This window comes from Macrobrachium rosenbergii, chromosome 1 (assembly GCF_040412425.1).
Source record: "Macrobrachium rosenbergii isolate ZJJX-2024 chromosome 1, ASM4041242v1, whole genome shotgun sequence".
NCBI classification, from domain to species: domain Eukaryota; kingdom Metazoa; phylum Arthropoda; class Malacostraca; order Decapoda; family Palaemonidae; genus Macrobrachium; species Macrobrachium rosenbergii.
Window position 1 is genome coordinate 22,177,850 of NC_089741.1, and position 14,582 is coordinate 22,192,431.

General features: G+C 37.3%; 1 protein-coding gene across 1 annotated transcript; it reads left to right on the forward strand.

Moving 5' to 3' along the window:
* The first annotated feature begins 6,885 nt into the window (after positions 1–6,885).
* LOC136840873 (uncharacterized) lies at positions 6,886–12,695 on the forward strand. Its single transcript, XM_067107859.1, has 2 exons — positions 6,886–8,615; positions 11,403–12,695. Exons 1-2 carry the CDS (start codon positions 7,542–7,544, stop codon positions 11,670–11,672), a joined length of 1,344 nt encoding a protein of 447 aa, XP_066963960.1. The 5' UTR covers positions 6,886–7,541; the 3' UTR covers positions 11,673–12,695.
* Positions 12,696–14,582: the final 1,887 nt, after the last annotated feature.

The window sequence follows — 14,582 nt, forward strand, 5'->3', positions numbered from 1 at the left end:
TCCTGTTATATTTTCATTTCAAGGAAATTCACATGAAAAAAAAGACCCCTGCTGGAATCACCTGGCACTTCCACCAGCTATTTTTTAAATGGTTCTACCTGCAACATATCTTCTCTGTTTATATTGTTTTCCCATTTCAAAACCTGGAAAACGGTAAACGCATACAATATTTATTAAGTAAAGGACGTAAAGTCTATAAATATGCATAGCTCTGAGAGAGAGAGAGAGAGAGAGAGAGAGAGAGAGAGAGAGAGAGAGAGAGAGAGAGAGATTGTTATATTTAGACCATAGGTCTAGGCTATGCGTGATGAAACCATAGACCAAATTTATCCTAGATCTACAGTATTATCGATTATTTTTTTTCTTTTATTATATAAGCAACAGTGTCTGTATATATAATTACAATATTACATGTAATTTCAATAGCACTAATAACTAATACAACGTTAAGCGAGTCATTTGGTAAATTTTCTTTTTATATGTGTACATACAGGAATTTTAATAACTTTTAAGTATTTACAATTATGTACAAATGCACCCATTTATCGATTATCAGTGAACTTCAAATAATTGTCCTATAGTCACTCGGTTTTAGCAGTGGATTCCTACTTATATTAGGATTTAAGCGGGAATTCCTTTAACATTGTATTTCTTTTTAATAACAGAGATCACTAATAATCACTAATAACCTTTAGGAATCAAGGTAACTGGCACTAACGAACACAAATGAAAGACTGCCGGTTGATCAAATATAATCCGTATCAGTACCTATAATTTACAATTATTCCTATATGATTCTTTGTTGCCGATGCAACATTCATTTATGGCCTCTGTCCAAACTGAAATCCAAGAGAGTGGAGAAGAGGCTTGTAGTAATTCATGTATCAACGCAGACACGAATCTTATCATATAAAAGAAAAAAAAATGTCTCGTTCAATTCCTTAGCTTGTCATTAGTACTTTTTGTTTCCATGTTCTTACTCGGAAGGAAGCGAGGAGGGATTGGGGGGAGTTCATTCCAAGGACTTGTGCTGGGTAGGTTAAGTATAGGACCTGAGATATAATGGTGCAATCGGCGGAGTAAAAGATTTTACGGTAGGCGCTAGGAGCCAAGTTTTTACGCTAGTTCTGAAAGCAATACTCTAGATCTAGCGTAAAATGCGCCAAATTGGCAACACTGCACGAGCTACAGTTAGGCAATTAGTAACGGTCACTGCAGTTGTGTATTTTTGCTGTGAAAATTAACTTTTTATTTGTTCATTATAGATCCTGTAATAAAAGTTCAGTATAATACAGTTTAAAAGATCAGCGAAATATTACAAGCTTCAGTGAGTTTTCTTTATATTGTTCACGATTTTTTTCGCATAATTTTCAAGTTCTAGTCGGTGTCTTGGTGGTCTGACAATAGTAGAATAGCACTGGACTTTTGAACTAAGACATGGAACATGGCTTTTCGTAAGGTGGTTATTATAGGGTTTCCTAACTAAGTAGTACAGTGGTTTCGAGTTATTGTACAGTGAAAAATGTATTGTGACCTATAGGTTCCTATATAAGTCCAACGCATTCATGAGAATGTGCATTTGCTTCCTAGGTTTCATCTGCTACAGTTAAGAGCAGTGTAGTTTTTTTTCGTGGTGAAGCTTTCATTACTACAAAAAGTGGAGGTGCATTACAGTAACGTACACTAAAACATACCATTTTAAAGATAAGAAAAAAATGGTTCAAGCCTGAGGTTTTTGTTTAGGATTAAATGTTTTAGGCAGTGGCCAAACAAAAACAAAATGATGCTGTACCCTATCAACTATGAAATGGAAATTTTGGTATTATTACTTGTCTTTTAAAGGGTTTACTCATAAAGTACAGTAATGTTACTGTATGCTGAAAAAAAGAATGTTTTACAGTACTATATATATGAATAAAATGTGTCTTGGCTTTGAGATCTCCACGAACTACAATTAGGCGTGATGGCTCTTGCAAATTCATTTAGGTTTGCTTGTTAATATTCTTTAGGTATAAGTGTGTGTGTGTGTGTGTGTATGTGTGTGTATATATATATATATATATATATATATATATATATATATATATATATATATATATATATATATATATATATATATATATATATATATATATTATAGAGAGAGATAGAGTTCAATGCAAGAATGCACTTTTATAATAACCATTTGCAAAAGCTGAAAAGCGTTAATCAGAGTTGTTCCTTTGAAAGAATGTTTACTGTAAGGACAGGCCATTACGAATATGAAGGTGATACATTTTATTGTAGTCATGTACATACTCAGCAATTTTAGCACTACTGTAGGTACCTTGATGTATACATTTTTCTCTTCGCGTGAAGGCGAGGGGCAAAATGTCCCGGTTGAGTCACGAGAAACGTTTTAAAAGATAGTGCTCCGTATCATCAGCAACGTACGGCTGGACTGAAGAAAACTGCTGAGAATGGAATGGAATGGAATATGAAATTTAGGCCAAAGGCGCACAGCAGGGACCTATGAGGTTATTCACAGCTGTAAGGGAAATTGACAGCAAAAACGTTTTGGTAGATCTAAGCCGGCTGTCCGCGGTGAGCTAGGCTATGGCAGTTGACGTTTTTCTATAAAGTTAAGTATATCTTAGTTTTACCAGACCACTGAGCTGATTAACAGCTCTCCTAGGGCTGGCCCGAAGGATTAGACTTATTTTACGTGGCTAAGAACCAATTGGTTACTTAGCAACGGGGCCTACAGCTTATTGTGGAATCCGAACCACATTATAGCGAGGAATGAATTTCTATCACCAGAAATAAATTCCTCTAACTCTTCATCAGCCGGCCGCGGGAATTGAACTCGGGCCCATCGAGCGACAGTCTAGAACTGTATCTGCTGAACAAGAATTCAAGGTTATATTTTGGCGGGGGACCCGTTGGGAATCGGGGTTTTGGGTGGGAGAAGACACTTTCGAGAACAGCTGACGGTAAGGGGGACTCATTGGGGATTCGGGGTTTTGGTGGGGTAAATAACTTGGGAAAAGGTTTGGGCACTTTATTGTTGTGTTTCCTGTTACATATGTCATCTGGAACACAAAAAACAAGTGTAAAAAAAAGGGCGAATAAATGGACAGCGGGAGCCATTCCAAAAGCACTTTTCATGCATTACCAATACTGCTGATTCCAGGCCCTATCACGCATGTGCAGTCTTAGAGGCGAGCAAATCACCAGAAGCCTCCAACAGTCCAGCTGAGAGAGTAGAATTCTAAGCCGGTGTTCCACGGTGAGCTAAACTGTGGCAATTGACGTTTTCCTGTGTTATTTTACTTGCTTTACAAGAATTTAAAGTACATTACCACTTGCCAGAACATACGAGCTTGCCAAGAATCATTCAAAATGCAGATAAGGCATGCAGCGCCGTTCCGCTATGCTAAAACTGAAAGTAGAAATGGTAATATTTTGCCATTGATGTTTCTTCGCCCTGATCGAAAGCTTCGAATGGTGTCCAGTCGAGCTAGACTATGGCAGTTGACATTTTTCTGTGTTATTTTACTTGTTTTACAAGATTTTAAGGTAATATTTGGCTGGCCATCTGTAGCTAAACTGTAATTTACCTTTGAACTGTATAGGTCGGTCTAGGGGACCCGTTGGTACTGTCGTGTAGTCTTCAAAGGTCAATTACATTTTAGTTACAGCCTACCGCCAAAATATTATTTCAAATTCTTGTTCAGCGGGTAAAATAACACAAAAACGTCAATTGCCATAGGCTAGTTCATCGCGGACAGCCGGCTTAGAATTACCAAGGTTTTAAAGGTGGAACAGGAGGAAAAGCTCGCAGTTGCACTATGAAACAATTATTAGGAGAGGGTGGAAGTAAGATGGAAGATGGGTAATATGAACGGAGGTACAGAAAAAGGAATGAAAGGGGTTGCAGCAAGAGGCAGAAGGGACGTTGCAAAGACCCTTAAGTGATGCCTACAGTGCACCACAGAGGTATACTGATGGTACTATCCCCCAACAGGGAAGGCTGCTGAGAAGCTTGCGAGGCTGCAAGGCACTGCTGAGTTGGAGGCTTCTGAAAGTTAGTTCTTCTGCTTCAATTATGGGCTTAAAACCATGAGGGTCCTGGTGAACTCTGGATGCTTCAGGGGTTACATACTGAATACATGTTTTACAGACATTTGTCTGATAATAATGACAACATCCTTGACGATGATATACCCAGTTGAGTAGTCCCTTATACTGGCACAATTTCTTTTGTAATTCACTAAAGAAACTAAAAAAAAGTGATATTTCTAAGCCCTCATTCTATAAACCAAATATTGTATATATATATATATGAACAATGTTCGATTTTGTGTTGCACATTCGTCAGAGATGCTTTCATTTCCGTACATTAGATATTACTGCCAGAGTAAATCTGTTGTCGAAAACGAGACGATTACCATTGAGGTTTTTAAATATGCATAACACACATACACACACACACACACACACACATATATATATATATATATATATATATATATATATATAATATATATATATATATATATATATATATATATATATATATATATATATATATATATATAACTGAATCACGAAAATATGGAACGTGATGAATATATAAATAAAGATAAAATCCACGAAGGAAACGGAAACACTGGAGTGCTGCGAGGCCTTTTGACACTAGTCCTTTACTTAGCAGACTGAAGAAATATAAAAGTATGTTTACAAAGAAAGCTCATATAAATGACAGATGGGGATTATAAAGGAAACATATGTACCTGGAATCCAACACAATTGAAGAATTAGTAGAACTGCCAAAACAGGATTAAATATTTAAGAGGTTTTTACAAAGGATTAGGATCAACTGTTCAGGAGCAGGGACAGGACAATTAAAAGATTATACAGGTCCATGACTGACCACCTAAAAATTTTTAGTACAACGCAATAATTCTCTTTTTTTTTTTTGTAAACAATAATAACTTTTGCAAGATGAAAATTTTTACAAATGTTTAATATAATTTTTTTTATTTGTAAAAATGTTCATCTTGCAAAAAGTTATTATTTTTTACAAAAAAAGAGAGAATTATTGCGTTGTACTAAAAATTTTTAGGTGGTCAGTCACGAACCTGTATAATCTTTTAATTGTCCTGTCCCTGCTCCTGAACGGTTGATCCTAATCCTAATTGTGTTGGATTCCAGGTACATGTGTTTCCTTTATAATCCCCATCTGTCATTTATATAAGCTTTCTTTGTAAACATACTTTTATATTTCTTCATTCTGCTGAGTAAAGGACTATAGTGTCGAAAGGCCTCGCAGCACTCCAGTGTTTCCGTTTTCTTCGTGGATTTTATCTTTATATATATATATATATATATATATATATATATATATATATATATATATGAAAGGAATGGCTCCTGAATAGTTCAGCTTTCTGGTTTCTCAGCAATTCCAGGGATCTTTTGACCCCAAAAGATGCCGGTACCCAACAAAGCTGAGTGGGCTGGTTTATGGAGGACTGGACGCCATCTCCAGACTTAGTAAACAAGATCCGAGCACTAACTAAACCACTCGTCTGTGTCGCCCACTTTGAGTGATTGAAACAAAAGCAACATTAACAATCTGCTTGATTTTGCTTTCTCTGGACTAACTGATATATTGGACTTAAATGAACACAAAATCGAAAGAGATGTCAGAAGAGAAATTTAATGATGCAAAAATGCGCAGGTCAATAACACGGCAAAACAAGACTTTCCACGTGAGGGGTTACTGCCGTCAGTGCACCTCACGTTGCGCATTGCATGCGTTTACAGCGACCCTTCGACGCTAGCTGCACCCACTTTCTGGCCTTTTGCTTCACCTCCATTCCCGCTTCTCTTCTTCAATCTTGCTGTCCAACCTCTCTAACTCTTATTTCTTAGCGCAACTGTGGAGTTTTCTCCCAATTCCCCCTTCAGATCCTTGTGCTTCATCTCGCTTATCTTCTGAATCTTGCTGTCCAACCACTCCAACTCCCTCTGTTCTCTGTCTTAATCACTGAATGGCCGAAAGTGCCTCAGTGCTTAGCTTGACAGCCGAAATTTCATAAATCAAATGAAAAAAAAAAAAGACCGTTTTAGCAAAAATAAAAAATTACATACTGGAAAATATTGCAGGCTCAGACATTACTCTTTTTGAAAGATCAAACGATGAGCTCCAGGTATTTCCTCTTTGATAATAAATGCGATGTTAGATAAGCAAGATATTAACAGTAAAATATCATTGCTCAATTGACCCCTAATGCTACTCGATGCTGTAGTACCACTCGACAGATAATTTTGACGCCTTTTTTCGAGGTTTTAAACCATATCTGTTTTTGAATGGTTTTTCGTAAATGCTTCCACAATCTTTGCTCCCGGCGTTATCTGACAAAATAAACATAATTTTATATTTTATAGGCATTCAGTTCTTACAGGTAAATATAAACTCTCTTATACTAGAGAAACATTCTACTTTGTCAATGAGTATGCTTTTTTACTTCACAAACATAAAACTTTTTAATATTATTATCTATAGGCTACTTCAGAAAACTACAGCTTTTCGATAAATACTCCTTTATTTATGGTTTACAAGCATTTAATTATAAAAAAGAAACGCAAATGAACTTAACACCAGCAAAAATCTATCATCTTCGTTTTGGATAAAATAGTTTTCATTCTTCCTCATCATTCTAGTGACAACGTTCTTTCTGGTGCTAAGACGACTGGTTACAAATTTTTGGTCTACTGAACTGATAACAGAATCTATTATTTTTTTGAGAATCAGCGGGAAACGAACCATTAGTTGCAGTTCAAGAGATCAAGATGTGTAGAGTCACGACGTCAACTCTGATAACTTATCGTAAAAGAGTTAAGTGGGCGGGAGGAATGCAACCTCTTGGGCGTTCAGTTCGTATCAAGAGTTTGTGAAGGTAACATTTCACTCGTCTGGCGTCGCCAAGCTCGCAGGAATTGAGCGAGGATTGCATCCTATGGATTCCCAAATCATCAGCCGGATTTAACATAAAAGTATCGCCAAATCACTTTCATCACTGGAGAGCCAAACACTCCCACAAGAGCGACCATGGACTCTGAACTTGCCACCCTGCTCTGCTGAGAATTTAGTGATTACCGAAATGCAGTAGTGTACAAAATCACCTGACCGAGTAAAAATCAAAGCGCACCAACAAAGTTTAAAAAATCTGGCAAGATTTTAGCATATGTTGTTACACTGGTTTCCAGTAAAGTACATCATTCATCATATTTAGGGATCGTATGACTTGGGAGTACTTGAGAAATTAAAATCGCCAACAAGAGTGATAAGCATTCATCTTTGCAAGTGATTACTAGATAAGACATTCAGATAAGATACCACTTGCATTAAAGACAGCATTTGAAAACTGTCATTGAATAATATTACTAAGGTTATCAGATTTTAAAACTGTTGCGTGTAATGAAAAGTAAAGACTACTTTGAAAATTATAGTTGAATTGTACAGATGACTGCAAGCACTGGATGTTAGAAGAATGGAGATGGGTATCACTGTCGGTCCCAGCACTGAAAGCATAATACCTGACAAGAAGAACTGCTTGCAGGAAAATAATAAGCTCATATTCGGCATTTTTAGAGCTTTGGGATTCTTCCCAGTGAAATGGGAGCCTTCAAAGTCTACGTACGTTGTTCAACCAGGCCCTTTCGTAGTCGCCTACGCATTTTGGTTTCTATGGCCGCTCCTGGGCCTAGGCGTGGCATTCATTGGCATGAGGGTCTTCGATCTAAATGAGAATTCAGATAAAGTGGATAATGTCATCGAAACGTCTTTATTCATTTTAGGGTTCGCTGTTGCTCCTGCAATTATCACCTATTCCATTAAGCTCATAGCTAAGTACATCCCTTATATCTTAGAGGACATAGCCAACCTGTGTGAGATGGACGTTGGATTCAAAACCCCTATGAACATCCACATACCAAGTAGCAAGCAGAAGGCCCTTTCCTCAAAGGTTGAGTTCATAAACTCTCAGAAATCCCATGAACATGAGAAAATGCTCTCTTTTATGCCATTGGCAACAGTATTCTTATCTATTGCTGCCTTCGTAGTTGCATGGGCCTTTGGTATTTATGACGTAGTGGAGTGGAGCACCCTAGAAAAAGAGTGGCCATTTTTCATCATGCAGTTTACATACCTCACTCAGCCGGCAATAAGCAATTGGTTCTGCGTGGTCTTCATAGAGTGGCTAAGACTGGTCTATGAGGCACTACGAGTCGAGTTCGAATATTTGTATCACAGCACTTTGGCAGATCTACAAGAAACAACTAAGCCACAGACAGAGCGTCACTGTCCATCAGTCACCTTCAGTGAAGAGAATGTCAAACTTACAGGCGACTATGTAGACAAAATACAAGAGATTTTCGTTTTACTGAGCGAAGGATTTTTAAAATTTGCTTCATCTGTAAACTTCCTAGTCTACTTAATCAGCGCTGTATTCTGCACATTGGAACTACTGAGAAGTTTCCGCCTTATCATGTACATGATTCCCTTGGCTATCGCAATTGGCAATATGGCATTGTTTTGTTACAAGTCAGACTGCCTGATAAATGAGGTATGTTAATATTTGGGGTATGTTAATATCTGAGGTATGTTAATATTCGTTGCTTTAGTTTTGGCCATCTGATCTGCAGCAAAGAACGTCTTTGATTTGACAGATTACATTTTTAACAAAACAGTGTTGACAGGACAAAGGTACCTAATCCTTGTTGCTGTTCTTAGGTAACAGCTACGTTACTTTTAACATTTAACGAATGCAGTCTAACCAAAGGCAGGGTTTGATTAAGAACACAGGCAAAATATTTTTAAGATTGAGGTGCAGTGTAATAGGGAAATAGATAATCACGAAAATTAATTGATAGTAAAACTGTTGTCCTATTTTATAAAAAAAAAATTAAGTATAGGTATACATGCTCATGAAATTAATCGTGTAGAAGTGGTTGTAAAAGTGCTATATATACTGTATATAGCCATGGGGACAAAAGTAATGGGAAAATCATTAGTATGAGTGAAACTAAGCCGTGGTTCACAGCACCATCACACTTCGTATGCCCTTTACTTGTGTCTACTCTGTCACTTCAGGAGAAGTCCTTTAACACACCCTTCTCTCATTCAGACAACTGAATAAATCACATCTTTAATGTTCATGACAAAGTATTTGTATTCTCAGTCTTGTATTTAATGAGAAGTCCTGTAAATAGGGTCAATACTCGGCATTGTAAATACAGTTTTTGCAGTGACTGGGCCCTACCTATCAACTTTTATAATATTCATAGTCTGGCTCACAATCTTGCCTGCTGAAACATCTCTCGGTATTAAGCGTCTTCTTCCCAATAAACCCATGAATCTAGCAAAATTTGGCCTAATTCTTCTAAAATCCTGCTGTTACTCCTGCTCACTTTCGGCTTAAATACATGGTTTTTGGTTTCCGTTATCCCAGTTGGTTGAGAAAAATTTGAGCTCTTTTTCCAATAAAGTTCTTAATACGTTGCAACTCCAGTTCTTATTTCTTCTATCCTGCTGGATCTGTAGCTTGTTTCTCCATTAAAAGCCACAATCTATTTTTTTCAGTTGATTCTTATATCACCAGTTCTATTGCTGCTCATTCATTTACTGTAAACTTCTATAGTCCTATATATCGTCTGCAAACGCCTGGATATGCTTTTAACTTTAAGAAGTGGCGGAATGGGATAGAGCCTGCATTGCTTCTTTGCATGATCCCTCAAGGAGTTTGCAGGAGTGATTCCTGTCTTTTGGTTGTTTTCCTCATTTGGTACTCCCTGCACTTTTCTTCTTCCTAACGAAAACCAGTTCAGTCCATCCCAAAGAAGCATTCCAACTGCCTTGTTGTTGTTTTAAGTTTTGGTATTAATACCCTCGTCTTGCTGATGACCAGTATGGATTCCGTAAAGATCTGTTGGTAACTTTTCTAAGCTTACTGATGCTTCGTCCTTGTCCTATACAAGACCTCAGAGAATCTCTTTTGTCGTTTCTCTCAATACCTCTATGGTATTTGACAGAATTTGGCATAGGGTCTATTAGCCAGACTTCCCGCTTATGGATTTAACCCTTCGGTGTAATCACTGTGGCTTGGCTCTTCCCTGGTATGTTCGTCATAGCTCTCATCTCTCAGGTACGCTCCTCCACTTCATCAGTGATTTCTATTCCATAACTGTTTCTTCTCTTATTTTCGTCATCAACTCAGCTTTCCATTTTTCTTCTGTAATCACTACCCAATTAAGAGACTAATGACTATGCTACTTTCGCACGGTCAAATTAGTGTGGACCTTTCACTAGTCAGTGGGCAGGCTAGACTATGGCTAAATTTTTCCCTAAATTAAAATTTCAGATCATGTAAACTTCTCTGAATTAGATTCAAGACCTCTAAAGCACATTTTCTTCCTACGTGTGTCTGCTCTCCCATTTTTTTTTTTAATGAAACGTATACAAATACTTTGTGTTTTCATTCAACTTTAGATTTGTCTTGGAAGAATCACATAGTAAAATAAGACTTCACGTTGGCCTCATTTTCCCACTTCGCCCTCATGGAACATTGCTTTTGTTGTTGGGAGGTTATATCCTTGCCTCGCTCCTCAACAGCATTGAAGACGAAAGCAATTTGCTTGAACGACGACGCTTACTTTACCTCTTCTCTTGATTATAATTCTCTCCGCCTGTTGGTGGCTTCCCTGTCTTTTTAATTGGTATTATTTCACAAGGAAGATTTCTTCCTCGTGGCGTAGAACCACCCGCTGGGCCACTACTTCTTACCTTTATTCAATGAAAATTGGTGATCCTGGAATCGATCAGTCAAGTGATTATTTCAATCCCTTTGCTGCCAAGTTTTGGAATGCTTTTCCTGCTTCTGTTTTTCTTAATTCTTATAACTTCTTTTTCAGAGGCATTCTATCGCTTCCTTCTTTATTTTTCTTCTTTCTTGCCAGGGCAATTTGGTTGCATGTTACATAAGCCTTTATATTTAAAAATAAAATCCTGGGAGAAAATGGAATCCTTCCTAGTAAAGATAGGTACGATGCAGTGAACTTGAGTCTATCCACATTGTTTTAGAAGACATGGGGTATATTCTCTCTCTCTCTCTCTCTCTCTCTCTCTCTCTCTCTCTCTCTCTCTCTCTCTCTCTCTCAGAACACTAAAATGCCGACTGAAGAACGTGACAATTTCATATTAACATAATCAGTGAGCATACCGGTAAATGAATTGCACTGTTTAGACACAACAAGGGTGTTATCCAAGAGGAATTTCAAAAACTCATTCTTGTTTTTTCCATTTGCCTCAGAGTGTGAAACACATTTCCTGAACCTAGCGACTTGTATTTCCGCAGTACGAACGTATCTTGTTAATCCTGAAAAAGACAGTGCGGCTCGAGCGACGCCACCCGGATCTACTGCCTTACAACAAACTCCACATCCTGCGAGAAAATCTTCTAGAACTCCCGCCACAAGTTGTCATCTTCGGAGGGTACCGAGTGGGGAATGGCTTGCTCGTCGCCGCTCACGGTTTCATTCTGTCCTACGCAATGCTCGCGAATGACATCCTGGATATGCATGGACAAATTACCCCGTCGAGCAACGAGACTAGCGAGGTTTACTAAGGGCGAGGTTTTGTGTTCTTCTGACAAGCCGGCACCCTGCTGAGACAATGAAATGACGTGTGGTAGGACGATTTAACCGAATTAGTGATAAACGCTTCCGCCTAAGATTTCTCCTTGCCAGTGAAGTCACACCTTGCATCGAAGTTTTGAAGCAACTGAATGGTAGTACGAATTTGTATCTTTATAAATTATTGCGTTTAAACAAAACTGGCTATTACGCAGCACTGATTATTCCACTTAAAATTTTTTATTAATTCTTTATACCTTGTAACATCTTACCACGTCTCCGACTAAATCGTAATAGGAATTTATCTTTATAAATCTATTAGGCTTAAACAAAACCAGCTATTAAGGATAACTACTCCTCCCACTTTCAAAATTGTATTAAACTTTTGAATCATGTCAAGATTAGCAAACTCACTCGTAGCAGGGTTCGCTATTCTTTACAAGAAGATTATTGGATTCGTTTACATGGGAATAATCGGGTTCGCTGTTCTAGACATAACACTTTGGTACCAGACATTTGACCACCCAGGGGCTAGTACTAAACATGGCGAAACAGTGTAGATGAATCACTGTTTCGTTGTGTTTAGTACTAGCCCTCATGTGGAACTGGAGTTCAGACCGGAAAGGGTTGGCCATTCTTGACACGGGGATCATTGGGTTCGCTGTTCTTGACATGGAGATGTTGGGTTCGCTAATCGTGACATGATCCAAATGTTTAAATCTTGTCTCATCTAAAAACATCTCCGACCAAATGGTATTAGGAGCTTATCTTTATAAATCTATATTTGACTTAAACAAAACCAACTATCAGGGAAAATTTCTTCTCCCACTTGCAAAATTTTACTAAATTTCTAAAATCCTGCATCATCTAACATATCTCCGTATGTGATGGCTATAAGCGGATGCTGATTAATTATGAAGCACAAACAATATCTGGTAAATAAGAATACAGCCTACTATTACGATTTTTTCACTGTTAAACAATTGTTATTCCACCAAATACATAGTTATTAGTTATGTGTATCGACTGATTTTCCTCCTAATTTATGCTACGGGGGAGACCATTACTGATTTCTGCAGTATCTGGCAACGATATCTACACTAATGATTGTATCAAAAGATCATACACGTTCTACTTTGTTAATTATCCATTTCCATGCAGTATTTCTTACAAAACAGGAGTTGTGGTCAGCTGCTTCAGTGACTTTTCATACACAGAAAGTGATTAAAGATACAAATGACGACTGTGTTAAGGTACTAGTAAAAGATGCTGGTTACTGTTTATAGACCCTAATAAAAGATAATGACTAAGGTCTGCAGACCCTGGCTAAAGATACCAACATAGGCTTACAGACTTCAGTGAAAATTACTGGCGAAGATAAGTTACTGTATGCAAACCCTGGTGAAAGATTTCAAGAAAAGTATGCCACGTGTGATGACAATGTTTAATCTGATAATGACGCCAAATCCGTAGTCATCCCATATATATATATATATATATATATATATATATATATATATATACATATATATATATATATATATATATATATATATATATATATATATATATATACATTTTTGTTTTTGCAACTTACATGATAAAGCGTTAGTTACACATAAAGTGGTTTTAAGAGTATATGCCCTAGTTAAGCTTTATTATGCGTCTTATGCCTTAATTCAACCACATAAATTTTGATGTCTAATTCTATTTTATGACATTAAATATTTCATTTCTTAAAGTCCTATATATTATACTGCATTAGTTTAGCTTCCGAATCTTTGTATCTCGGGTTACTTAATAATTTTATAAAATAATTACACCCGAATCTGGATAATTTTGTATAAATTCTATTTGTGTGTTTTAGTTCATTTAAATCCAATTTTTATCCCTTGGGACGTAACTGCTAGTCAAGAATCAATGTGCATAGTGATAATAAAAAAAATAGTAATGAGAAGAAACTCCACTAGATTATTATTTTTGTTTACTAATGCTACATCTGGGTCCACTTAGATCAGCTAAAGAAATGAATATTTGTTTTATGAATCGAGAGCATTTAACAATGATCATAGGCTTTATTCGAAGCACAGACTTTGTAGCCTATTGTTTTAGAAGTGTTTGCACCTTTAACTCTCATCTGACTAGGCCGGTGTTCGATCCCCGGACAGTAAGGGGAAAGGAACTTGGTTCGTTTTATTTAAGCCCAGTCTTCCCCGCTACGTTTCAATGATTCAAGCCGGAAACAATAAAAATGAAATACGATTCCACTGAGTAAGGACACAGCCTCGTATAATCATGACACTTTATCACTCGGGCATTGTAATCAGATTATTTACGCGCCAGATAACGTACTGAGGACGAAAGCGGACATAATAAATGGTTGCAACCTAAGCGATTGATTTTTGAAACAAAGGTCAACAAAATCAAGTTTTCTGTACATCGGATAATCAAGGCCACCGAAAATCGATCTATCATTCGGTGGTTTCGGTATAATTCTGTATGAGTCGCGGCCTATGAAACTTTAGCCACGGCCCGGTGGTGGCCTGGCTTATATCGTTGCCAGATGCACAATTATAGCTAACTTTAACCTTTAATAAAGTAAAAACTGCTGAGGCTAGAGGGCTGCAATTTGGTATGTTTGATGATTGGCGGGTGGATGATCAACATGCCAATTTGCAGCCCTCTAGCCTCAGTAGTTTTTAAGACCTGAGGGCGGACAGAAAAAATGCGGACAGAAAAACTAAAAAAAATACTAAAAGTTCAGGATGGTAAAGCATATAAAACCGACATTTCACACAGATTCCGTACAGTACAAAAGCCTCAAATGAACTTGGAATGGTTAAATAAAGAATTAAGATTTGATTATTTCCACCCAAAATGATGATGGAAAAACCTGCATCACA